This window comes from Rousettus aegyptiacus, unplaced genomic scaffold (assembly GCF_014176215.1).
Source record: "Rousettus aegyptiacus isolate mRouAeg1 unplaced genomic scaffold, mRouAeg1.p scaffold_m13_p_1, whole genome shotgun sequence".
Lineage (NCBI taxonomy): Eukaryota > Metazoa > Chordata > Mammalia > Chiroptera > Pteropodidae > Rousettus > Rousettus aegyptiacus.
The window spans coordinates 30,572,709-30,597,568 of NW_023416284.1; the positions used below are offsets into that span (position 1 = coordinate 30,572,709).

Consider the following 24,860-nt stretch of genomic DNA (forward strand, 5'->3'; position numbering starts at 1 on the left):
AGGGGCTTGCAGCTATTAAAAAATAATCCACATGTATCCCAGCACAAAGTATATGTAAAAGGTGATTAAAGAAACACACATTTTATTCACAATAACATAAAAATCAGTAAACCACATTGCCTGCCAGCATTGGTGACTTTCAGTGGTCATTCAGTTTCCTCATATGTAAAATGACAGTATGGACTCAATGATCTCTTAACTTGAGAAGCTGGTCAGATCTGTTTTTAATGGCTTTCCTGACCTTATATGCAAAAGGATTCCTCTAATCTGTAAACAAAGCAGGATAAATCTGAAAGTCGAGTTTGGGCTTGACAAAATGGCAAAATATTCTTTAGTTCTTGTCACTGTCATTGCTCTCACCCTTAATAACTTAGAAAAGATCAAGATGCCTCACTTGGAAAATGTGCCAGAGCTTCCCTACCAGATGGGTCACTGGTAACATAATAGGCTTGTCATCTCTGCCAACACCTGTGGTGAGGCCTGGGCAAGCAACTGAAACTCTCTACATCTCCCTTCCAAATCAGGACCAACACTGCCCGTGCCATTCACATCAGAGAGCTAGTGTAAAGATTAGAGGAGACAAGGATTAAGCACAACACAAATGTGTAGCCTCTCAAATATGACAGGAGACGGTGTCTGAAAAGGTGGTGGAATGTCATCTATGTATACACAGAACACACAACACATCACAAAAGATCTGAAAAGGCTTACCATGCTGAAGGACAGGTTCGCTTGCTTTTCTACCTTGCTCATAGCAACCAGATCTCTTTCTACCAAGTTGACTCTCTGGGTAAGATTACTGACTGTCTCATTCATCCCCTTGAGTTTAAGATCATTCTGCCTCTGGTACCCTACTAGGGCACTGTTTACCTCCTCTAAAGAGTTGTGAAGGTACAGGATATCCTGGAGTGGAAATAAATCAAGTTGTGGAATCCAGCTAAAAATGTATACTAGACAAGCAGGCCAGCAGCACTAAACAACCGTTTTTATGTCAAGTTATTGAAGTAAACTCCTTTTCCTGGTTTGTACCATCGATCGTCTGTCTCTGGTTTGTCCCTCCACTCTAAATCGCTTCCAGTTTACTCCCTCTGGAGCTGTTTGACCTCAGCTAGACAGGAGAGGGAGAGAGGGACGAGGACTACCCACATGATTCACTCTCTGGTCCCAGGAAGCTGAGAGCCTGGGAATTGATTTCCCAATGTTTACCTCACCTGCTGGCGGGAAAGCTTGCTGGGTTATTAACTGAAATGTCCATTAACCTAATTTGTCAGAACAAAACTACCTTAGGAACAATACCAATTACTGAATTGGCTCATGTAGCAAAACCATAATTAGTGCATTATTTAGTAAAAGATTCAATTATTTTTATTGACATCCTTTAGTTACTGATTACTACTTAAATAGAAACGATGACACAGGTTTCAAAGGGCATTAAACTCAGGACAGGAATTCTTCTTGTGAAGATTTCCCTTATTCTCTTCAATGTGATTCTGAACTCAATATCTTTTTTCCTCCTTTGTCTTTAGTCTTTAGAGACTCTTTTCAAGGATATGCTTTCTAACATTCTTAGAATTTCCTATGGCTCAAAATAGTCATCACTCTGAATTAATCTGCTATCTACCCATCTTTAACTTGCCCAGATTGCTATTTTTCATAAAGAGTTTCAAAATAATCTGGTCATTCTGTGTCTTTCAAGGTGTGAAAAGGAATTTACTCCACTGATCTTCATGCAGGAAAAAAAAGAGTGCCCAAAAAGAGACAGGACAGCATCACACATGCCCCTCTGCTCAGCTCTCAGCCAGGCAAATACATACATGGATGCCTGCTGAGGCACCACAACACTGAGCTCAAACTACTCAGGCGGCCTCTACAGTCCACTGCGGTGGCAGGGCGATAAGCCAAAGACAAAAAGTACCTGTTTCAAATTCTCATTGTGGGTTTTGTTGTCAAGTTCTGATGGAGCTGAAGGTGATGGAGTGATTTGGTTGCTTCCACTGGTCTCCTTCGAGGAGTGCTGATTCTATTAATAGGAATAGAGATCAGTACAGGCACTATGTTCTAGGTCTACTTAACCATCCGGGGTGGTCCCATAATATTTAAGCTTCTCGCACGGGGCAGGCACAGGTTAGTCAACATTGCCCAGGAACCTACAGTGTGGCCCAGCCCTGTGCTAGGCCCCAAGGGCTCCCAGTAATTCTGGAGATGCTCAGCTTAAGGCATGGACTGGACCAGTAGCACCTCAGAGAACTGAGAACCTCCCAGTGTTGCTCAGTCTCTGAACAGAATGACTCCCTAGGAACCAGTCCTTATTACCTGTACTCCCCAAGAAACTACAGAATCACTACAACATCCCAGGGACCAACTCAGTCTGAACCTGGTTAGTGTCATCATTTCCCCCCAGGAATCAGTCATGTAACCACTGGCTGTGGGCATTGAGTACAACAACCAATTACACACATTTATAGCACATGCCAAAAGTTATGTTTGAGGGTTACACTTCCTTTCCCATCCCCTTCTCACTGCTCAAGTCTCTTTGCAGAGACTGAAGTATAACATGTTTACATATACATTTTCCCTCTAGTGAAAAAACTCTGTATTGGTTAATCTTTCAGAGCCCATAACTATGACTTATTCAGTACAAAGTATGCCAGAAGGAGGATTACTATTGGCAACCATGGAAGTTTAAAAGAGGTAGATTTAATTATAGCAGAAGGCAATTGGTGAAAATAGTTTCCTTTGAAATCTGAAATCCTGGACATTTAACAACTCCCCTTTCATAAGAAACAAAAGGCAACCACAGAAAAGGAGGAGAGGAATGGATAAAAACCCCATGGTTCTATGAAGTATGAATTTTTGCATTAAGAAAAAATATTTTATAAAATATTTAATTACTTGAGAAAATGAAGATATTAAAATAGTAATAATAATGAAAGAACTGCTAAGTTAGAGAGGTCTTTATTATTATGGATCAGTTACTCAGTGGCCGAGTTGGAGCTGGAATCCGGGGTATCTGGACACTGAGATCAATGCTTTTACCCCAGTTACCCCTTCTAAATAACAGTGAGAAGCACTCTTTCTGAAGAAATGAAAACTCTCTGTTCTAGAGCTCTGATATAGCCCTGGTTTCCTTGGTACAAATTGCCCTGTTTAAACTTCAAAATCCAAAGCTTGAAAAAAGCATGGGAAGCAGACCTAGAAATGAGTGGAGAAGCCAGGGAACTTCTGTGTGCTTGAACAGTCCCCATTTCATGTACATATAACTCATCTCCCCAGGACAGCAGCAGAGGCTGTGCCATCCTTTCCACCCTTCATAAACCCTACATGGAGCTGAGTACCCATTAGGCCCCTGTATGACTGCAGACAGCTTACATCTGCACAGCACTGAGGACATTTGAAAACAATTCCTGAACACTGCAGGGGTTTGCTTCTGCCTCAGTTATCTGTTGCTGCATAACCAATCATCTCAAAACTTTGTGGCTTAAAACGACAATTTATTATTTCTCAGGATTCTGAGAGTTGACTGGGCTCAGCAGGGGTGAAGGTATTCTGTTCCACATGGTGTAGGCTGAAGTCACACATATGGCTGCATTCAACTAGGGGCCTGGCTGGGCTGGAACTTCCGAGAGGACCTCTCATCCTCTAGAACTGCTCTTCACTTGGTCTCTCATCATTCCACAGTCTAAGAGCCCTGCCAAATTCCTGACCCACGGAACAGTGAGAAATGACAACATGTTGTTTTAAGCTAATAAATTTGGGGTGATCTGTTATAGAGCGATAAATAACAGATACTTTGCCACTTTCTTTTCCTGCTTTTCCATTTTCTTTCCTACCCATTCCACCCTCAGGAACAGTGTCTTATCGCTATTATCTCCTTCAGCACATTTGCAAAAGACTCAGCTCTTAATTCTATCCACCTTAATGGCTTAATTTACATTGTCGAGAAATTAATAAACATTCCTTATTATATCTTTTAAAAAGGTGTAAATCGGGTCTGTTTAGACAAATGGAAAGTGGGTATTACTACAATTACACAGAAGAGTGGGCAGGAGTATGCTGACTTTCCGTAGCATTTGTAGATTTTCTTACCATATCACTCTGTAATAACTCCATGGCTTTCTTCTGTTCGTCCACAGTTTTCTGTATTGCCTCTACAGCAAGATGGACACTGTTTAAAGTATTGCCGATGGAAGCTACGCTCTGAACAGAAACATAGTTATTATTAGTAATTATAATACATTTTGAAATTTATCCATGTGTAGCTTAGTAGCATTCCATTGTGTGGATACATCACAGTTTATCTCTTCACCAACTGATGGGCCTCCAGTTTGTTTTCAATATGTGACAATTATAAATAAAGCTGCTCTAAAATGTTCATGTATACACCTTTATATAGGCATATGTTTTCATGTCCCTTTATCATATGCTTTCTCATCAATACAATAACTAGGAGGTTAATGGTTAAACATATGAGAGATGTATGCTTAACTTTTTAAACAACTGTCAAACTGTATTCTAAAATAGTTATACCATTTTACATTCCCACTAGCAATGTATGAGAATTCCAGTTACTCGGAATCCTCATCAATACTAGTACTCGCATCTTTTCAATTTTATCCATTTTAGGGAGAGTTTAGTGATATATCATTGTGATTTCATTTTACTTTAAACACTGACCTAATGGAGTTCAGTGTTTTTAATTATTTCAAACAGCTTCAAATTATGAATTTCATGTAGTTTGTACTGATACAATTAACAAGAATCTATATACATGTATAAAACAAGCAATTTTCCCAATTTAAAGGATTTCTCCTAGAGGAAAACCAAATTGTTCCTAAAAAAAAAAAAAAAAAGATACTAGTTTATAAATCTGGGACCCACAGATAAGGTTCCCTATAAACTGCCTCTACCAAGCCCTGCTGAAGGCAGGCAGATGGCCAGAGCTTACACTGTAGACTGCCACTGAGCCAGGAGAAAATGATGACTTTTGAGTGAAAATGGGTGCAACCATTTTTGGCTTTGGGATAACCAGCATTGCAGGGATTATGGAAAAAGTCCACTTGGCAGCATTTGCTCTTTTTCTACTTTAGAATCCCACTGAGTAGAGTTAGATAGAGTAGTAGCTTACTTTGCTTTCATTAGGCCCAAGGAGCCCAAGTGGATTAGGGACTTGGCAATATGATTCGGAAACTATCTTTTTAACCCTTTTCCCATTTCCCCCGAGAACACTTGCTGGCAGCACCTGCAGCTGCAGTATTTATCCCGCAATAGCTCATGGATTACAGTCCTAACCTTATCCCCAAAGTTTGCCATGAAATATCTTGCTTTTCTTATTATTTTCACATTGCTCTAGTATATTGATAGTCTTTGAAAACAAATGACATCGTTTTATTTATAGCATTCTGTTTTTAGTAATGGCATTTCCATTTACAAAATATAGTAATTCTCCATCACTGGAAATGTCAAATCCTAGAAACATTTAACATCCCATGTGTGATGTTAAATTAATGCTGGCAGCAAACTGTACTTTTTTTTTTCTAAATGGGAAATGGGTTAAAAAGAACTGTCCTAAGGGAACATCCCCCAAAATGTTACTGTTTGGTGGGTGTTGGCCTTTTATTAAGATATACTGACAATTTTTAGTGTCCCATTAGTATTTTTAACCAAGGTCTTTTATATTATTATACTGATAGCCAAGACTCCAAGAGAACAAGAGGTGACGTTTTCAACATTAAAAAAAAAATCACATGAGTACAATGAACTTATATATTTGAGATGAACTACCACTTCAAAACTGAGCCACCTGTAATAAAAGTAGTGCCTAACATTGTAAATACATAGATTTGCAAAGAGACAACACACTGGGTAAAATCTCTAAGCTGGGATGTTATCTATGCACACTCTGTTGTTACAGAAGCTACAGGCATTCAAAGACACCTAATGTTAGAGAATTCTCACTGGCTGGACGTAGAAGCCCATCAGGATGCAAGAAGATAGTAAGCTCTTGTTCAAGAATTTTTTTTTTTTTTTTTTAAAGGAAGCAGCTGACAGAGTCATGTGGAATCTAGAGCAAAACCCCGAAACTAGTATCCTCAACAACTGCAAAGTGCCTGGCACATACTGGAGGAAGCTCCACAAATGTTTATTGAATTAATGAATGCAAGATAAACCAGTTTCCTTTTTTAATCCAAGTCTTACCTGTTCCCCACTAAGCCCTTGGGAACAGTGGCAAAAAGAATTTGGCCTCATCAACGCTGACCTACTTTATTTTTTTTTAAACTGCGAGTGAATTGCTTAGAGGATGTGCACCTTTAACTTTATAAAATAATATGTATTGTTTTCCAAAATGCTTTTACCAATATGTACTCCCAGCAGGACTGTTTAAACGTTCCTTTTGCTGCACATCCTTGCCAACACTTATCATATCCTGACTTTTTAATTTTTGCATTTCTTCAAATTATTTTTTTAGAAAGAAAATATTAATTTAGAAATTAATAGTAATTTAGAGCAAATCTCATGTACAATTGGTCTGTTTTCATGAAGACACTGTGGATAAGGAATTGAAAAGGCAAATGATGAAAGGCAAATCCACATATGTTAACCTGAGTCCCAGCAGAGCAATCCTGGGACTTGGAGAGCCAAATAAAAAGGTGTGAACCTACATAACTAGAGTTATATTTGCCTGTTGCAAATCAAAGGCTGAACTAATCAGACCAAAACAGAGATGTTCTGAACTCCTTAGAAAACAGTGATATACTCTATTACATACTCCTGGAGCAGCTGATTTCAAGGTTAGCCTTCCAAAGAAAACTTGTAAGAAGCAATAGGTTAATCACGGTGCCATATATATAGCACTTACCTTCTGAAGTCCCTCTACAGTGGCAGGCAGGCTAATTAAATCTGCTGCTGACTTGACATTGGCTTTGAGGTGGTTCACTGCAGAATTCAACAGAGAAATCTGAAAGGAAAAGAGTAACAATGGAAACAAAATTTGCACAGTGATTGCTTCCTTCATAAACTCTACAATTGATGCTGATGTCAAGGCACCCTTGGATTTCATGCATTTCTGTGATCCATCCATTACACTCTATTCAGCTCACAGGAATAGAGGAACTATAGTACCTCGAATAGACTTGAGATCTAGGAGGCAGCAATAACACCTTCTTTCCCTGCCCAATTTAAACACTAGTGCCAAAAAGGGAAAAGCAAGTATTACTCTTTACCGTACTCCTGGCAAGTTCAAGGTCCAAAAACTTTAAATTACCCAAAAGATGATTACAACAGTGATTACAACACAATCCTTCAACGATTGGACAGAAAGAAAGCTAATGATCCAAGACCCCTGAAAGACGTCATTTTGGTAAAAAAAAATAACACCTTGGTTATTTACTGAACTTTTGTTCTTGCCCAAGTGAGGACATATATTATAAAGTAAAAGCCCATCATCACAAAATACAGCAACTGTACCCTGACAACTGGAGCAGCACTTTCAACTACTTGGGGATTTAGTTTTGGTTTAACAATGTGATTAATATTTTAAACTCAATAGTTCAACCAAAGCACTACTTTGTACCCTGAAGGGGCTCAATAAATACCCACTGACTCACTGATGGATGCACTGAATGTATTAAAATAGAAATTGAAGCAAAATAAAATACATCTTCTCTTCTGCTATTTAGGGGTAGAATTCTAAATAGCTGGACTTTTGTCAAATGGAGACTGGGGAACCTGTATAATACTCAACTTCGGGCTGCAGAGATCATATTCTAACAACCTTGCAGTGTGGCTCAAAACATTCTTGAAAGATTCTTAGTTCCATACTGTTTTCCTGCTCCCAATTCCAGGCAGAATGAGGACACAGTTCTACCAACAGCAATTATATTCAGAATGGCACCACAGAGTAACCACTAAAGTTTCTGGGTATTTGTTACACACCTAACACTGTGGTAGGCACCAGACAGATATAAAACGAAGTGAACCTGATCCCCTATTCTTTCCTTCAACAAATGTTTGGCATCTTCTCTGTGCCTGGCACTGCTGCAGGCACTGTGAAGATAGTAGCAACCACCACCAGGTTTTGCTCTCATGGGGCTTACATCATAGTGGAAGGTGAGAGAAAAACAAAGAAGAAAAGTACCAGATAACAGTAAGTACTATGCAGAGAATTTAAGCGGAGCTCCTGGAGTGAACAGCAGTGTGTTCTGAATAAGGGTATCCAATGAGGAGTTGGGAATTCTGCTTCCTCTTCCCTTTAGGAGGAAAATGTTCAGGGGCATTGGACCATTTTTTATTCACTCACTCATTCATTCATTCCTTCATTCACAACAAATATTTATGAAGCCTATCTTATACCAGTGATGAACAACACAGGTGTCAGTGACCTTTTTAAGTTTACCTTTAGTGCAAGGAGATGGACATTTTATACCAGAAAAGTATCAGACAGTAGGATATGTTAGAAGAAAATTAAAATAAGGTAACTTGATGAATGACTGGGTAGCTACTTTAGATTGGATGGTCAGAGAAGGCCTCTATAAGGAGATAAAATTTAAACTGAGATCTAAATAATAAGGAGGAATTAATCAGACTAAGATTGAATGAAGAACATTTCAGGGCACAGGGAATTGCTAGGGCAAAGTCCCCAGTACAGAGAAGAGCTTGGCATAGCTGAAGAATAGAAAGAAGGCTGGGGCAGGAGCACATAATGTGAGTGAGAAAGGGGAAGGGAGAAGGGAAGGGGAAGTTGGAGGGAGGGAGAGAGGGAGGTAGAGGGATACAGGTAGAAAGGCAACATTAAAGAAAAAATTAAGTACTAAGTGTGATATTCAAGAAAGTTCTGAAGATAGTATCACTGTAGGCTGAATGGGACGGGCTTCACTGAAGGAGTCAGACTGACAGAGAAGTAAGAGTTTTATAGGTAAAAATAACACAGGTATTCTTTCTAGGTTAGAAGGGCCCAGGAACACTTTTTCTGCATGGCATTTCTCAAAGTGAACAACAATTTATTTATTTGTGTAATTATTTGATTAAGTTTCTCAAGAATAGTAATGGCCTTACAAATGGCCAGTGTGGCTGGCTGGCAGCCACCATTTCGCCCCAAACCAGAGGAGCAGCTGAAAGCCAGTGTAAGCAGGATCAGGTGAGGTACTGTTCCACTTCTCCCATGCCCCAAACGCTCAAGGCCTAGGGTATCAGCTGCCTCACTGAAAGAGTATGCCCTGGAGAGCTGGCCATGAACTCTCTAAGTACCAAACATCACACAGGACTTTTTACTCGTAAGACCTGGACCACATACTGGTCACTACAACTTAGCTACCTTCCCATAAATGGCAAAGCTGGATTCTATCTCTCAGCATTCCCCTCTTAAGAGTGAAATGACGTCAAAGTCTGTGGAAAACTGCAGCAAAACTACATGTGTAAGCAGAACGGAGAGACAAGTGACACTCTCCCATTACCATCTCTGGGACTGCTATGGTCTTTGATACACAATCTAGAATGTCAGATTAGATTCAAGCATTATAGAACTTATCTCTAAAAGTCACATATTGCAATTCAAAGAGTCTAAGAAGGTGAATTAAGTAGGAACTTAAGGAAAAAACTCACATTCCAGCCAAAAGATGAGTCATGACTTTTATGCATATTATATGACTTTTTATTAGCAAAATTAAAAATAGCTACTGCAGACCATTTTATACTATAAAGTCTGGAATGCTGCTTTTTTTTTTTGCTTGGGGGTTAAAATTAAGTATTCTTTAAATAGTAAGCAAAAAAGTTACTAAACAGACAATCATCAATGATGAATGATTATGAGCTCTAGTAGGAACCTGATATCACAGCCTTTCAACTTTACTGAGCACCTACTTCATTCTATAGGGGACATAAAGATAGAGGTCAGAAAGGAAAACTGGAACAAAAAACCAGGCTCTTAGGACTTGAATATTTTAATGTTGGCACTATTACACAACTGTGTGGCCTTGAGCAAACTACTTAACATCTTCAAACCTCACTTTTCTTATCAGTAAAACAGAGATACCACCACCACTTCATAGGGCTATAGAAGCAAAAAGGTCTCATTTGTAGTGCATCTTATAGTGGTCTGCACAAAGAAGGCATTTAATGAATGACAGTTATCATCATTGTAATTATCTTAATCGTGATCATCATTATCAACATCGCCATCATCACCATAATCACACGTAAAGCTCAGAGTATAGTATAAAAACTTCTAATCAGTTGCATACACAAATACACTGGTCCCCTCAAACACACTGGTCCCCCCCTTTTACGCAGTTTCGCTTTCTGTGTTCAGTTACCCATTGTCAACTGTGGTCCAAAAATACTAAATGGAAAATTCCAGAACTAAATTAATTTATGTTTTAAATTGTGTGCCATTCTGAGTAATGTGATGAAATCTTCTGCCATCTCTCTCTGTCTTGACAGTACATGAATCATCCCTTTGTCCAGCATATCTAAACTATATTTGCTACCTGTCACTCACTCAGGAGCCATCTCGGTCACCAGGTTGACTACTGCAGTATCACAGTGCTTGTGTTCAAGTAACCCTTATTTTACTTAATGACCCCAAAGCTCAAGAGTATTTTTAATTTTGCTAATGCTGGCAATTTGAATATGCCAAAGAGAAGCTGTAAAGTGCTCCCTTTAAGTGAAAAGGCAGAAGTTCTTAAAAAAGAAAAAAAATCATATGTTTAGGTTACTAAGATCTATAGAAAGGACAAATCTTCTATCCACAAAATTCATGCTAGTTTTGCTGTTGCACCTCAAACTCCACAAGTTACAGCCACAGTGCCATGGTAAGTGCTCAGGTAAGAATGAAAATACATTAAATTTGAGGGTGGAAGACAGGAACAGAAAACGTGTTGCACTAGAACACTGAGACTGTATGAAGACTGCAGCAAGGTATCCACTGAAACAAGTGACACCGAGCCATTACTGCACATTAGGGGTGGTTACAAAGATTCAGGAATAGACTGGAACTGAAAGATGCAAAAATTACTTCAGAGAGAAATAGTGTGCATGTGCACATATTTATATAACCTTTATTACGGTATACTGTTATTATTGTTTTATTTTATTGTTCTTAATCTCTTACTGTGCCTATTTATAAATTAAACTTTATCATAGGTGTGTGTGTGTGTGTGTGTGTGTGTGTGTGTGTGTGTGTGTATAAATAAAATATAAATATAGTATATAGAGGGTTGGGTACTATCCAGTTTCAGGCATCCACTGGGGGTCTTGGAATGTATTCCCCTAAGATAAGGGGATGAACTAATATAACGATCACATAAAATACCTGGACCGAGTGCCAAAAAAGAGGTAAAGCATACTACAGAAGAAGGGCACTCAAGATCCTTGATATGGTTCTTACTCACATATCCTTACTTATAGCTTCTTTCCACTAAACTCATTATTGCCATAATAAATTACCAAAATTCCTTAAACACACTGTCTTTCTTCATCTATGCTTTTGTACATGTAGTCAATTCTCATTATTCATAGTAGTTCTAGAAATGTGCAGCAAACACTGAACTAGTGATTACTGAACCACTGCTCCTAAGGGAAGTACTGAGTTAGCTTTCTGAGAGCCCTCTGGTCACGACATTATTGTCAACTGATCAATATAATACATAATTTTGTTTTATGTCTGTTTCTTTTAAAGACATCTTACTTAATGTATATTGTTAAACTCATGACTGAATAAAGCTTATCTAACACATGTATTTTCACTGAAAGACGCATCGCAGCCTTCCTGCACTTAGGAATACTGGACAGTACTTTAGCACTGATATGTGGACAATTTAAGCAGCAGAATCACCAAAAAAAAAAAAAAAAAAAAAAGTGCAAAAACCATGGCACTAAATATATCATGAAAAAGAAACTTGTTTACTGTAGGAGCTGAAACAAGGCAGAGTGTGGCCTTGTTTGACCTCAACTGAAAACATTCACATTGGGTGACTCAAATTTTTCACCACAGTATACCTGTCAGTGAATGACTGATTGCAAAAGTACCACAAGCATAGATTTTGGGATCACAAACAAATTTTAGTGACTGGGTGAATTTGCAAGCATGGAAGCTGCAAATGAGAATCAAGTGTACTAATGTTTTACCTAGAACACCCTCTCTCTTTCTGCAGAATTCATTTGGCCAACCCCTATTTGCCCTTCAGGACTCAGCTGTAGATATCTGAGAAGCCTTGCCTGACTCCAGACAGTCTGGATTAGATATATACTTAAAAATGTTCCCACAGTGCTCATATGGACTAGCTTTTTACTGCTTATCAGGCTGTTTTACAATTATTTACTTTTCTATCTTATCCATTGGCTGTAAGAGCCTTGAGGGTGGGAATCACATCATTTCTGGTTTTGAAAATAAGACCTAACTCCATAAAAGCTGCTCATTAAACAATTGTTGAATTAATGGTCTTCAGAGAGAGGGGAGGAAACTCCCTATAATGGTTGGGAATAGTCCTGGGTATGAAACCAGAGGTTTCATAAATAAAACAGAAAAGTAAATGAGATTTTAACTACTAGTTTAAAGATTTTCTATGAAAAATTTGATTTTAACTTATTTCAAACTAATGGTTTTTTTTCCAGGCTGCATTAACTTAAACTCATATTGTGAGAAAGATAGTTCTTATCAAGTGATATAATACATGTTCTTGTTGTTTAAGCTACTTTGACTTTTTTAATTGCCACTAAAAGCATCTTAATTGATATACTTACCCTTAAATACAGAAACGTGGTGCAATATTAATTTTACTTTTATTGCTATTTTGATTTAGGACAAATGCCTTTTACTTGAACAGACCATCAAAGATATGTAACACTAACTTTAGAAAATCGCTCAGAGAATGATGAGCTCCCTTTGGACTGACATAAAGCTCTACTTCACCACCACCTGCCTGTCCTTCTGTGCCCATGCCAGCAGAGAATTTCTCTGCATCAGGGTGGTTTCATCGGTCTGTCCCATCATCTCTGAAGATCTACTGAAGCCAAAATGAAAAGGGTTTCAGTTCAGTCTTTCCCATTTTATATATAAAGCCCTAGGACTGAAGTAAACTTTCCTATATACCTGCCTTCCCAGGTACTTTTTGTATTAAAAATAACAGTCAGGCAAATAAAACTATTCTTTTTGTCTAGATCCCTGGTTAAAGAAAACTCAGAAACCAAAATATGTAGCAAGGATTTAAAAACCTGTGTGTCCCCTTGCACCAAGTACAGACTTCCCCTTCGACTCTTCCCATATGCTGACTTATAAGGAGATGGGAAATAGCTGACATTGCCTGCTCTTCATCCTGAAACATCTCATCCTCACTCAGGACTATAAACTCCATGACTGATTGACTTAATGGAATCCATGGTTTGCCCCAGTGAGATAATTATCTCTCAATGCTTCGCTGTGTTCTATTTTCACTTGATGTAATCTCTGGCCAAACTTGGTCATTTGCCCTGTGAATACAAAGAAGGCCAAAGTTTACCTTATTCTCCTTTCAGAAAAGAAGAGTGAATACTTGCTTCTCCCTAATTACTGAGAGTCCAAGGATAAATGGTAATGAGTAAATACTGGGTGTTGTAACCATCAATTATTTCATGAATTTAAAAAAATGAAATAGAACTGAATAGAAAATCAAGTATCATAAAGCATAATATTATGAGTATGCTAATGTTTTCAGAAACTTTTAATTTAGTTGTATGTATGTGTTTACTGGATAATGATGTAACATTTATTGTGGGTTCCAGACAAAAATTTTAAAGTCGCAGACCCAGACCACTGAATTCTGGTCTTACATACTAAACCATACCACTCTCAAACTACTGCTGAAAGGTGGAGGTAGCTTCAGAAATATGTGTAAGTACTTTATCCTAGCATAGTGCTCCCTGCCATTGGCTGATTCTGAACTTTGTGACCACAGTCTGAAGAACAGACTGTCCTCTTAGCCCCAACGAGGATGGCATATCTATCTTTAAGCACTTTGCAGGTGTACTATTTGTTGGGTACTTGTTTTCTTTTCAATGCACATCTTCCCTAACTAAATTGCAAAAACTGGGGATAGCTACTATAATTACCCAGTGCAACTGTATACATACGAGATGCTTGATCGACATCCTTTGAATAAGCCCTTTTCCTCCTCTTTTGGAATCAATGACTACTGAGATCTGGCCAATTTAGGGACAGGGAAAGTATTTGCTCTAGGCTTGCTTGCCTGGACAAGGTATTTAACTAACTCTATCACTGCTTCCTATGCTATGCTAGAATAACTATCATTTGCTGTGGATGGTTTCCAGTTTTGTTAGTATGGTGTATAGCACTATAATCCATGGTGGCGTCTATAAGTTTGTAAACTCTCTTAAACAAAATAAGCTCTCATAATCTAATAAAAATAGACTATCTATTTTTCTTGGGGGTTAGATGGCACTCTTTTTTTTTATTTAATACTTACGCTGCTCCTTAAAAAAACTTGACTCAAGAATTTCCAATTCCTTCCAAACTGCTCTAGTTGGTTAAACTACTCCTTTGCAGAAAGGGTTAACATTTTAAATATTTGGCAAATGCATAACTATTACCTATTTTACTCAACTTTAACATGTTGGGATCACAGTAGGCAAAATACCATTTCAAAAAGTAAAACAATGTAGAATGTCCTATATCTACAAATTCATACCAAAAAAAAACTATTCACAACTTATACAGAAATAAAATCACTTTTGCTACCTGCTTATTCATTTCTGTGATATTTATCCACACTTTGCTCAAGCCCAGATCTCCAGATTCAATCTTCTCAAGTTGTTTTTGTTTGCTGAGTAGTTCTTCATTAAGTTTGGGAATTTCTTGGAATGAGCTTTTCTGATTAGATTCCACTAAAAGCAAAAATAGGAACAATCATAAATATTCATAAAGTTCTAAGATGAAAACAAGGATCATACAGTAGGAAAGAAGGTAGATTAATAAAAGTTAACACTGGGTGAATAATGGCTGAATTCATATCTATCAACGGCACTGTTCTTTTATTTATGTAAATGTATACATTTAACACTAAAGCTCTCTTTTAATTGAGGCTATTTTTCTACTGGCAAAACAACTTTTTAAAAAGTCAGATGGTTAAAAATGATAACGATGAATATCAGCAGAAAGAGCTGGTCTTGAATCTCCACTCTAACTTACTGTGATCTTGAGCAAATTACTCAAATTCTTTGAACTCAGTTTCCTCATCTGTAACACAGATAAAATATACTTTACAGGAATTTTAGAATCAAGTGAAACAATGGCTGTAAAGTACTAACACAGCTGATCAGGCATACAGTAAATGATAAATGTTAAGTATTGATCAGCTCAATAAAGGAGTTTTGATTAGTCAATGAAGATTTATAAACCTTACTACATTAATGCTCATGGTGAAATCCTAAGTTATATCTGTAAGTGCTTAAGTCTACTTTTTTTCTATATCGAATTACTCAAACGCAAGGTGGGTTCTTACCACCTTTCAAGTACTGTTATGAGGACTAAGATTTTAAATCTTTTTCATAAACAGAAGTTTTCTTAAGTCTTAAATCAACCCAAAAGCTCCAAGTGAAAGAGAAGATAAAGGAAGAACATGTTAGGTGATGTACAGGGTAATATTTGGCCTTTCCTTTCGGAAACAGTATTTCGTGAATGGTTTAGAGCTTTGTCAGCCTAAAGGCAGAGAGACCTGAAAGACTGCTTTCTCTTCTTCAAAGAGTATCTTTCCTTTTCATGGAAAATAAAATATTGATAAAGGCTGACCCTGTAGAATAAAACCTACATCACTTCTTTTAAAGCCACATACTGCCTGATTAGTTCTTCTTGTTTTCTTTAAAACCAAAAACTGGCACATAGAACAGATATAAAACAATTTACTAAAATGTAAGCACCAAGACTTTTTTGTTCATTTCTGTATGGTCAGCACTTAGAATATACCTGGCACATTTTAGGCACTCGGTAAGTATTATTGACTGAATAAATCTGGCCTTTGCTTACCTTCTAACCATGTTGCTCTTCACTTTACCTACCTCTTCAATCTACTTTAGAGCCGAGCAGATGTTCCTGACATATCAACCTTTTTAAGCCTCGGTGACCCTGTACCCTTTATTCTTTCTGCCCAGATGCCCTTGGCTTGCCCCTTCTTCATTTCTGTCACATTGGCCTAATTAAGTCCTTCAAGATTTAGCACAAATAGCCCACCCCCACCTTGGACCACCACATCTTTATCACTCCTAACTACCAAGCATTTAACATGCTGTGCTGTAACTATATACTTGTCTGTCTCTTCCACCAGACTGACAAGAGAGCTGCTTGGTGTTCCTGGGACCCACCACAGTGCCAGGTACACAGAACTCAAATGCCTGTCCAGCGAAATAATGGTAGGGCATGAAATGAAGATAATGTTATCCTATTAAGTTAAAAAAAAAACACACACACAAAAACTCAACAAACAAAACCCAACAACAAAAATCTCCACAAAAATTGGAGTGGGGACGGAGGATGGTATCCCTACTACAAACAAACCCACTACTTGAAAACTCAGAATTATTAAAAGAGATCAGATACATTTACTCATTTATCAAAAAATGAGCCCCAAGGATTTCTTTATAAACAGGCATTAAATGTAACATGTGATTTATACATGGTGTGTAGGATTATATCCATCTCACACTGTAAGAACATTTTACTAGTCTAAATTAATGCAATTAATGCAACACTTAGCATTTCAGTGAATTTCTTTCACATTTTCAGTTAGGTTGCAGAGTAACTCATCCCACACATGTCTGCCATTCTGAGGTGGTCAAAGATCCCAAGTGAGGGTGAGAGGAAGAGTCTCTCTCTTTGCTGCAGTCCACACAAATTAAGTGGAAGGTAGGAGAAAAGGAAGACAAACACCTAAATAACCTGAGTTACAATTACTAATAAACATGTAAAGCTGACAAGCCTTGAAAACACTTTGGATCCTGAGGATTGTATGAACCAAAAGGGGATCATATTCATTACCTGAGTTGAGGCTTTTTAGGAGAGACAAGCCAAATTAAGGAACAGAAATGAGAAGTGTAGCAAACAAATAATTTAGGAGTGCTAATTCATGTTCAACATGGAAAGCAACTCATTTAAAATTTAGTATACTAATACTCGGAACTTACTTAGCTCTTTTCCTGATCTTCAAGATCAGGAAATGGAGATTTCTGCAGACTACCTTTGGATGGAACACATATATTGCCAGGGGCAATATTTTATGTCTTTGCATTTTGCAGTAAAGTTTTATGTAAATATTCAACTTGCTATTGAGTCCCTACCATATGCCCAGCCTTACCCCAGCACTAGTGCATCAAAAGATCTTGAAGCTCTCAGTCTAGTGGGGAACGAGGTGTTGTCACAGTTACTATCCAGTGTGATAATGCTATGACAGAGGAATGCCCAAAATGCTTTGGTAGCAAAAAAAACCATCTTTATGTTTTACAGATAGGAAAGCAAAGACTCAGAAAGAGTAAGTGACTTGTCCAAGTTTTACAGCTGGTAATGAGCAAGCCAGGATTCAAGACTCAAACCTTTTGCTCCTAGAACCAGCACACTTTCTGGCATACTCCAGCTAATACTCTCATTAGCACAAGACCAGTTTTAAGTTCTGTACGAAATGACCAAACTGCTACTCTGCCTGTATCACCAAAAAGGAGATGCTTGATTAATACTTTCCTTCTCTTCTCAATTCTTTTCTATCACTCTAGCATTTCATAGTTGAGCGAGAGGGAGGGCTGAGAATAGAATCTTCCTTAGAGTAACTGTGGAGGTCTTTTGGAGTACCTGGTTCTAGAAAAAGAATACTGAGCTAACAGTTTCAAGGCCAGCCAGTACTTTTAGCTTAAGGATCAAGTTACTCCTTGATCATGAGGAAAACTACCAAGCCTTTCTGCTCTGCTTTCTATTTCAGATATTTCAGCAGCCCTACCTCCTTTCCTCACAAGTGGCTTAGAAAATTTATTGAGATAAAGAACAATGGGCTTTGAATTTCTCAAAAAAGTAGTAAAGCCAGATTGGCAGTTGGTCATATTTGAGTCTGTGACTTCCACTGTCCTCTTGAAAAACAAGTAAAAATTGTTAAAATATTTAAAGCAGAAGCATAATTTAAAGAAAGATTATGTAAGCTTAACAAGATTGACATCAGTAAGTCAAGATAATGGTTTTCACAAAAAACTCTTGGGCAAGTAGTCCACAATGGTTCAGCCCATGGACTGACATGTGCCTCAGGCCCTACTCTATATCCTACCTCAGGAAGTCCTGCTTCAGATGTTTCTATTGTAGCAAACCAAAGCCAACAAAGCAGCTGGATTGACAATTCTAAATCTGCTTCATTCAGCTGGCTGACAAATGTAGTCAGGGTCCCGGGGGAATGTTGCTCACTGATAGAAAGCAGGTCTCACAGTCCAAGGTACAATTCCTGGACCCTCCTGATACAGTATTTCCAGGGATTGGTATTAACATGTGCTTAATAAATATTTGTTGCTGACTGACTGCATTTCTAAATAAATTCCCTGAAAAACTAAAGTATAAATTGCATGGGTGTCCTGTAAACTAGGCTCAGAGGAGTCAGAGAAAGGAATCCCTGAAAGGTAGAATCGAGCAATGTTTTGAAATATAAACATAAATAATTTCTATCTGTGATCAAAACAAGATATAGCACAAACCTAGGAAGCCCAACTAATTATAGAGATAACGGCATAGACAGGTGTCTTCAGTTTTTACAGTTAAACATCTTTCCGAGAACCTCATTTCTAAGTTATGATTACTACTTGTAAAGAAAACACTGGCCTTAGAAAAACCCTGCAATATTGCTAAGGAAAACCATTAAGGAGGAACAGTAACTAAAATATATATGTCATTCTTTCTTACATTGTACCCTGATTCCACCAGTTGATAAAACATATAGGTGAGGATGATTCTGGCAGAGAATTATGACTTACCTAACTCCATTCTCTGAATCAGAAGCTCAGAAGAAAACCAAAGTTAGTATTTCAACATTTTGTTTTCAAGCAACATCACTAAGAATATCATCACACTAAGGATTAGCTGTCCCTATGTCAGATTCAGAACTTGAATAACTGTAGGCAGCAAAGAGAAGCTGGAGTGAAGGAGGCAAGGATGTTATGATCTCCTGAGGCTTAAGAAAGGAAGTAAGAAAACAACTCTGATTCCAGTTCTGGTGCCACTTTTCTTTGTGACCTTGAGAAAGCTTGGTGGTCAGTTTCCTGGTGTGCTCATGCTGCTAAGGTTAGAGTATTTGTGACTACCTTGAAACTGGTTCCTCAGCTTAGAAAACTAACCCTTGAAACCTAGAACCAAAGATCTCAGCATTACTAAAGTAAGATATTTAGGTTAAATCGGCAGAAGATATCATGCAAAGACGCCTTTAAGAAAAAGTACTTTGGATGTGCAAAATACAACTTTATAATTCAGAACATAGAAAACTCTTTAACTTAAAAAAAGTTTCAAAGTTTAAAACTCACTCAAGAAACAAATATTTGTGACTTGGCACACGGTAAGCACTCCGTAAATGTTTGCTATTATTATTATTGCTCATTCTTATGTTCCTATTGTGTTTTTAAGGAGGAAATTGACAGACTCTCACATTCTTTCTCAAATGGCCCCATGAGGAAGAAATAGCCTAGTGTTGCTACTGCCACTTTATATTTGTGGAAGTATCAAGTGGCAACAGGTGAAGGTTAACCAAGGTTCCAGATTCCTGGACCTTCATGCTTTCCTTCTGTACACTAAATGTTGACTTCAATGCCATTTTCCATATGCTACTTGTCCTAAGACACGTGAATAAGAAATATCTTTTTGTTTATGTGTTTAAAACAAATAACTGTTACTGTAGTCAAGTTGACAGCTAAGAAAGAGTATAAAAATGCTGGAAAACGTATAATTGCTTCATCAGTGGGCAAAACTCTTAATTCATCATGGTCCACTTTGTCCTAGAACCTGGAAAAGACTCCAAGTGTGGTCACTTACTTGTTCTAAATTTTTCCTTGAGGGCATCCAGATCCTCCTTCAGAGCAACTTGCATCCACACCAAGCCGACGCAGGCCACGACACAAGCGGCAAGGATGACAAAAGCACAGAGGGGATAACAGATCTTGCAGCATCGTACATAGTCTCCCCTGATCATAGGAACAAATTCAACCAGTACAAAAGTGATTATGAGCACAGCTTTATTAGAAATAGCATACATGTGTTGCCATGCAATTATCTTTTTTAATGAATAGCCAGTTGATCTACCAGGGAACACAGAGTAACAACACACTTAAATCTGAACAGCATTGAAATGACTGGAATTAACCTAGCTGAAAATGACTAAATAATATGACCCATGAAGGATTCATCTACTAGATACAAAAGTTTCAAACTTCCTGTGAAATAGAAGGCGTTCCTGTGAGCCACAGGAAGTACCTGTGGGCACTGCAGTGCACTGCCATCACTATTAATTCGGGTCTCTGGAAACAATCTCAGGTTAGGAAAGTGTAAAGACTAGAGCTTCTCTGCAATTCCCTCACTACACTGTAATTTACCTATCTACTTCTCTCTCTCAAATACATGCTCACCCCATGGGGACCATGTTTCAGTTTATTGAAACTTCATAAACTTTTGAGCAAGTTTTACTGTAAATGGAATGAAAGAAATAGGAACTGTAGGTTTAAGTGAATACCTGGTATACTCTAGCTTCTTGGCTCAGACAGAAGGAAACACAGAAAAGGGTTAGATTTCATACCAAACTTCAATCAGCACTTAAGGTCTAAACTAACTCAACAGGGTAACTACTCCAGTTGAGCTATTCCACTTCGTCAGATCTTCACAACCTAAACCTAGGATTGCCCTTAACTACCTAATCTGGCAAAGCTGATTAGAATCCAAATTCTTTACTAAAATAGAAGAAAAGACACTCTAAACAAACCCCAAAGGATTCAACCTCTTTTAGCACCCCAACCGTCTGCCTAGCCCTTGCTTCAACATCCTCAGTACTCTTTTCTTTTATGTGCTCCCTGAGAGGGTCCAAGGCACCTTCAACGTTCCCTTCAGCCCTTTCCCACCCTGAACCCCAATTCTCAATGTCCTTAGTGCTTACTACTGGATTTGTCTAGTGGCTGCACCATCTAAGTGGCTTAGGAAAAAAACTGCCTCTTCCTTTTGTCCTCCATGTCCCATTACTCTCAAGGCTCATTCTTGCTACAGTAGGTCCCTCACCATATTCTCCCATCACCAAGATCCTGACTCAACAAGTAAATAATTTGCAGTCTTAAGGTCCCTGTCTTTCCTACACTTTTAAAAAAGGTTAGTTCCAAAAGTTTCTCTGCTCCCTTGTCCCTATTTTTAGCTTCTTTGCTACTCCCAACTTGGTCTCTAGGCTCTTGGCACATTCCCCAAGCCCACACTTCCCTCCTTGATTCAGAGCTCTTCTTTGTACACTTAGAGACAGATCTTTTAACTTATCCTTCATTCAGAACGTGAGCTCACCTACTCCTTAGAAACTTTTCTCCCTCTTCGCCTTCCAAGGCCAATATTCATTTTCCTTCCTAAGAATTCCCTTCTCCTTTTCAATTTGCCTCCTTAGTAGTGCAAGGAGATGGATGCCTTTTCCCATCCAACCCCTCACAGCTGCATCACTCACTTGACAAAGCGAGAGCGGTTTCCAACTACACCAAATTCTTCTTCCTCCTCCGAGCTGGACTCAGAGTCTGAGTCAGGAGGCTCAGTGCGAAGCAGGCGGTGGCCGGAACCTTTCTTGGGCTTCTTTCTTCGGCTGTCCCCAGCCAAGCCAATCAATGCATTGAGCTCTTTGCGCTTTTTCATCTTCTTGTGTGGGGTCAGTGGAGCACCCACTCCTGAGCTGCCAGGATCGTACCCGACGCCCAATTCTCTTGCTGCCTTAGAGTTGCCTTCCAGGGTGGGGGATCCTGGGCCAGAGCCCCCTGGTCACTCCCACCCAGAGGTGGGACTGACCAGATCCGCTGTGGGCTGGAGATTGGAGTCCAGAGGACACTGGAACGCAAGTAGGTGAGGGAAGTCACATAGAGATGACCAGGGAGCTAGTGATCCTAATGGATAAAATCCTGGGCATGGAGTTTCAGTTAAGAGTGTGTTAAGGGGGAAACCGTTGTCTCCCAAAAGGGATGAAAAGCCAAGTATGACCGATTCTCAGCCCTGATAAGTAGATAATATTTCTAAGGGTGATCCAAGAGCTGGGGAAGGACACACAGATGGGTGTTTTGGACTTCCGGAGCAGGATTTCCAATAGAGAGGGGGAAAAAAACTTGCTCTTGAATGAGAAGGAGAGGCGCAGAAAGAAACAGTGGGAACGCACTAGTCTCTCTCTAGCCGGAGAGGTGGTAGCAGGATGGGGCTCCGGATACAACTGGGCGCCAAGAAAATGCCCAGGTCTGGGGTGCTCACTGTCCTCTGGCCTCCGTCCTGAGTTTGAAGGAAGCCCGAGACTGAGGAAGACCCAGAACTCGGCTCGGAGGGCTCGGCCTGAGAGGAGCCAGTTCAATACCTGGGGAGATCCCAGCCCCGCTGTCTGGGCCTGGGGGGAGCGGTGCGGAGGGGCGACGGCGTCTCAGCCCACCTGAAGCGCTCCCGCACAGAGTTTGAGGTGTTCCGGCACCGGCGACTCTCGGCAACTCACACGCGCCGCCCCCACTCCGGCCGCGACTCTGGCCCCCGCTCCAGCTGCGGCCGTGGCTGCTCCGGACGCGCAGGTGGCGGCGGAGCCGGCCGCGGGCTCCAGCCCCGGGCCATCGCTACAGCCCCAGTTCACTTCCTCTTCGACATCAGCCGCCGGCACCGCCTGCCAGTAAGCTACGTTTCCATTGGCCACCAGCCGGGTGACCTCACACCGGGGGCGCGAGTGGAGGCGGGGAGGCGGGGCGTTAAAGGGCCCTGGCTCAGGCGAGGGCTGGGTCCCGCCCGCCGGTAGGGGAGGCCCCGCCCCAAGGGGGCGTGTCGTTCGCCTGAGCTGGGGAGGAGTTTTGTTTCCCAAAGGGCAAGCTGAGCGCCCAACTGCTCCACCTGCTTGGAAAGTTCAACAGCTGTCTGGGACCCTAGTTGTGAACTGGACTTACTCAGCCTAGAGGCTCCGCCCCTCTGACTCGCAGGCTGTTTATTAAAAGTTAAGGCGTATTACAGATTCATGACCTGGTTGAACAGTCATTGATTCCATAAATATTTACTGAGAGCATCATAAGTGTCAGGAGCAGTTCAAGAGCTGGAGTCACAGCAATGAGCAAAACAACAACTGTCCCTGCCTCCCTGGGTAGGGATGCCAGATTTAGCACATAAAAATACAGGACACCCAGTAAAGTCGGAATTTCGGATAAACAATGAATAGTTTTTTAGTGTAGGTATATTCCATGCAGCATCTAGGACAACCTCATACTGAAAAATTAATTAGTTTTTTTAATCTAAAATTAAAATTTAACAAGGTATTTTGTATTTTATCTACCTATCCTATTCCTACAGCTTATATTCTAGTGGGAGGAGAGCAACAACGGGCAAGCATATTAAGCGTCAGGAGGTGATAAGTGTTATGAAGAAAATTGACACATAAGGGGATGGCAAGTGCCTCTTTGATAAGGGAACTTTTGGTTAGAAACTTGGAGGAAGCGAGGGAGTGAGTTGTGCAATGGCTATGAGGAAGAAGTGACCTGGAAGACCTGGTATGGTTGGACCTGTAGAGCAAAGAGGAAAGAGGTGGAAAATGAGGTCAGACAAACATCAGGGGCCAGATTGTGAAGGGCCTTATGGACTGTGGTGAGCACTTTGGGAAACCATTGGTGCTTGAAGACAAGAGGAGACATGTTTTGGCTTAGATTTTAAAAAGATCACTCTGGCTACTGCATGGAAAAGAGAACTAGGAGAAAGGGAGGGACAAAGGAAACTAGTTTGTTATAGTCCACATTGAGATGATGATATGATAGACTCCCAAGATGGCAGTAATGGAGATGGTGCTTCTTGATATAATATTTGGTAATTAGATGAAAGGAGTGAAAGAAAGAGGAGTAATGGATGACTCCAGAGTTTTGGAGTGGAACAACTGGAAGAAGGGAACTGTCCCTCACTGAGATGGTGAAGAACAGGTTTGAGGCAAGCTTGAGAATCCAATTCAGTATTCAAATGAGCTTTTTGGTATGTCTATTTGGAGTTTTGGGCAGAGGTTGGAGCCTGAAATATAAATCTGAGAGTCCTTAGATATAGATTTAAAATTAAGTGCTTTGAGCTACTTAGAAGAAAGTCACTTAAAGTAATTTTTATACTCACATTCTTATTGTGGCAATTAATTGTCTTTGTTCAGAGATACCTACCCAAAGCCTGGGACTGCTGCTTTTTCATTTTTCTTTGTCTAGCCCAGAGGCAGGCACCTAAAAATAATCATCTGATAAATATGTGATGCTTACATAAGTAGGCGGAGTTGTACAGAGGTATGAGCAGGATAGCCCTTCCCATGGGCCTCCTGTGTTGTAGGTGCTACACCCTCACCAAGGGAACCAGGGGCTAAGGAACCCACAGGAATGAGGCAGGGGCACATGCTTCATCCAACTGCAATGATTTCTGGTCAGTCAGACTCTGCCTTCACTGTGGGTGGAGATCTCTCCCAGGACTGGCCAGTAGGCTGGTCATGGGTGGGGAGGCTGGAGGAGTGGAGTTGAGAGCTAAGGGGATGCTTTTGCTGTATCTGTTGTTCAGTCCTTCTTTCTGCCTGTTTTCTATCGATCTATACATAACATCCCTCCCATGTTGGGTAAACATTTCATAGGCTGCTGAGTCACCCTTTGAAACCAGCTGGCCAGGTGTT

General features: G+C 39.8%; 1 protein-coding gene across 4 annotated transcripts in view; it reads right to left on the reverse strand.

The window, feature by feature from the left end:
- EFCAB14 (EF-hand calcium binding domain 14) overlaps positions 1-22,847 on the reverse strand; it is a 33,406-nt gene extending 10,559 nt beyond the window's left edge. The window contains exons 1-8 of one of the 4 annotated variants that reach the window (XM_016151359.2): positions 22,635-22,846; positions 21,681-22,051; positions 20,027-20,175; positions 14,726-14,871; positions 6,857-6,955; positions 4,087-4,197; positions 1,916-2,020; positions 712-903 (exon numbers count right to left, since the gene is read on the reverse strand). In XM_016151359.2, the coding sequence (XP_016006845.1) occupies positions 712-903; positions 1,916-2,020; positions 4,087-4,197; positions 6,857-6,955; positions 14,726-14,871; positions 20,027-20,175; positions 21,681-21,862 (984 nt within the window). In that variant the 5' untranslated portion in view covers positions 21,863-22,051; positions 22,635-22,846. Of the gene's footprint in view, positions 1-711; positions 904-1,915; positions 2,021-4,086; positions 4,198-6,856; positions 6,956-14,725; positions 14,872-20,026; positions 20,176-21,680 lie in introns of all 4 variants that reach the window. The other 3 variants (XM_016151362.2, XM_016151360.2, XM_016151361.2) reach the window with 3 other exon arrangements.
- Positions 22,848-24,860: the final 2,013 nt, after the last annotated feature.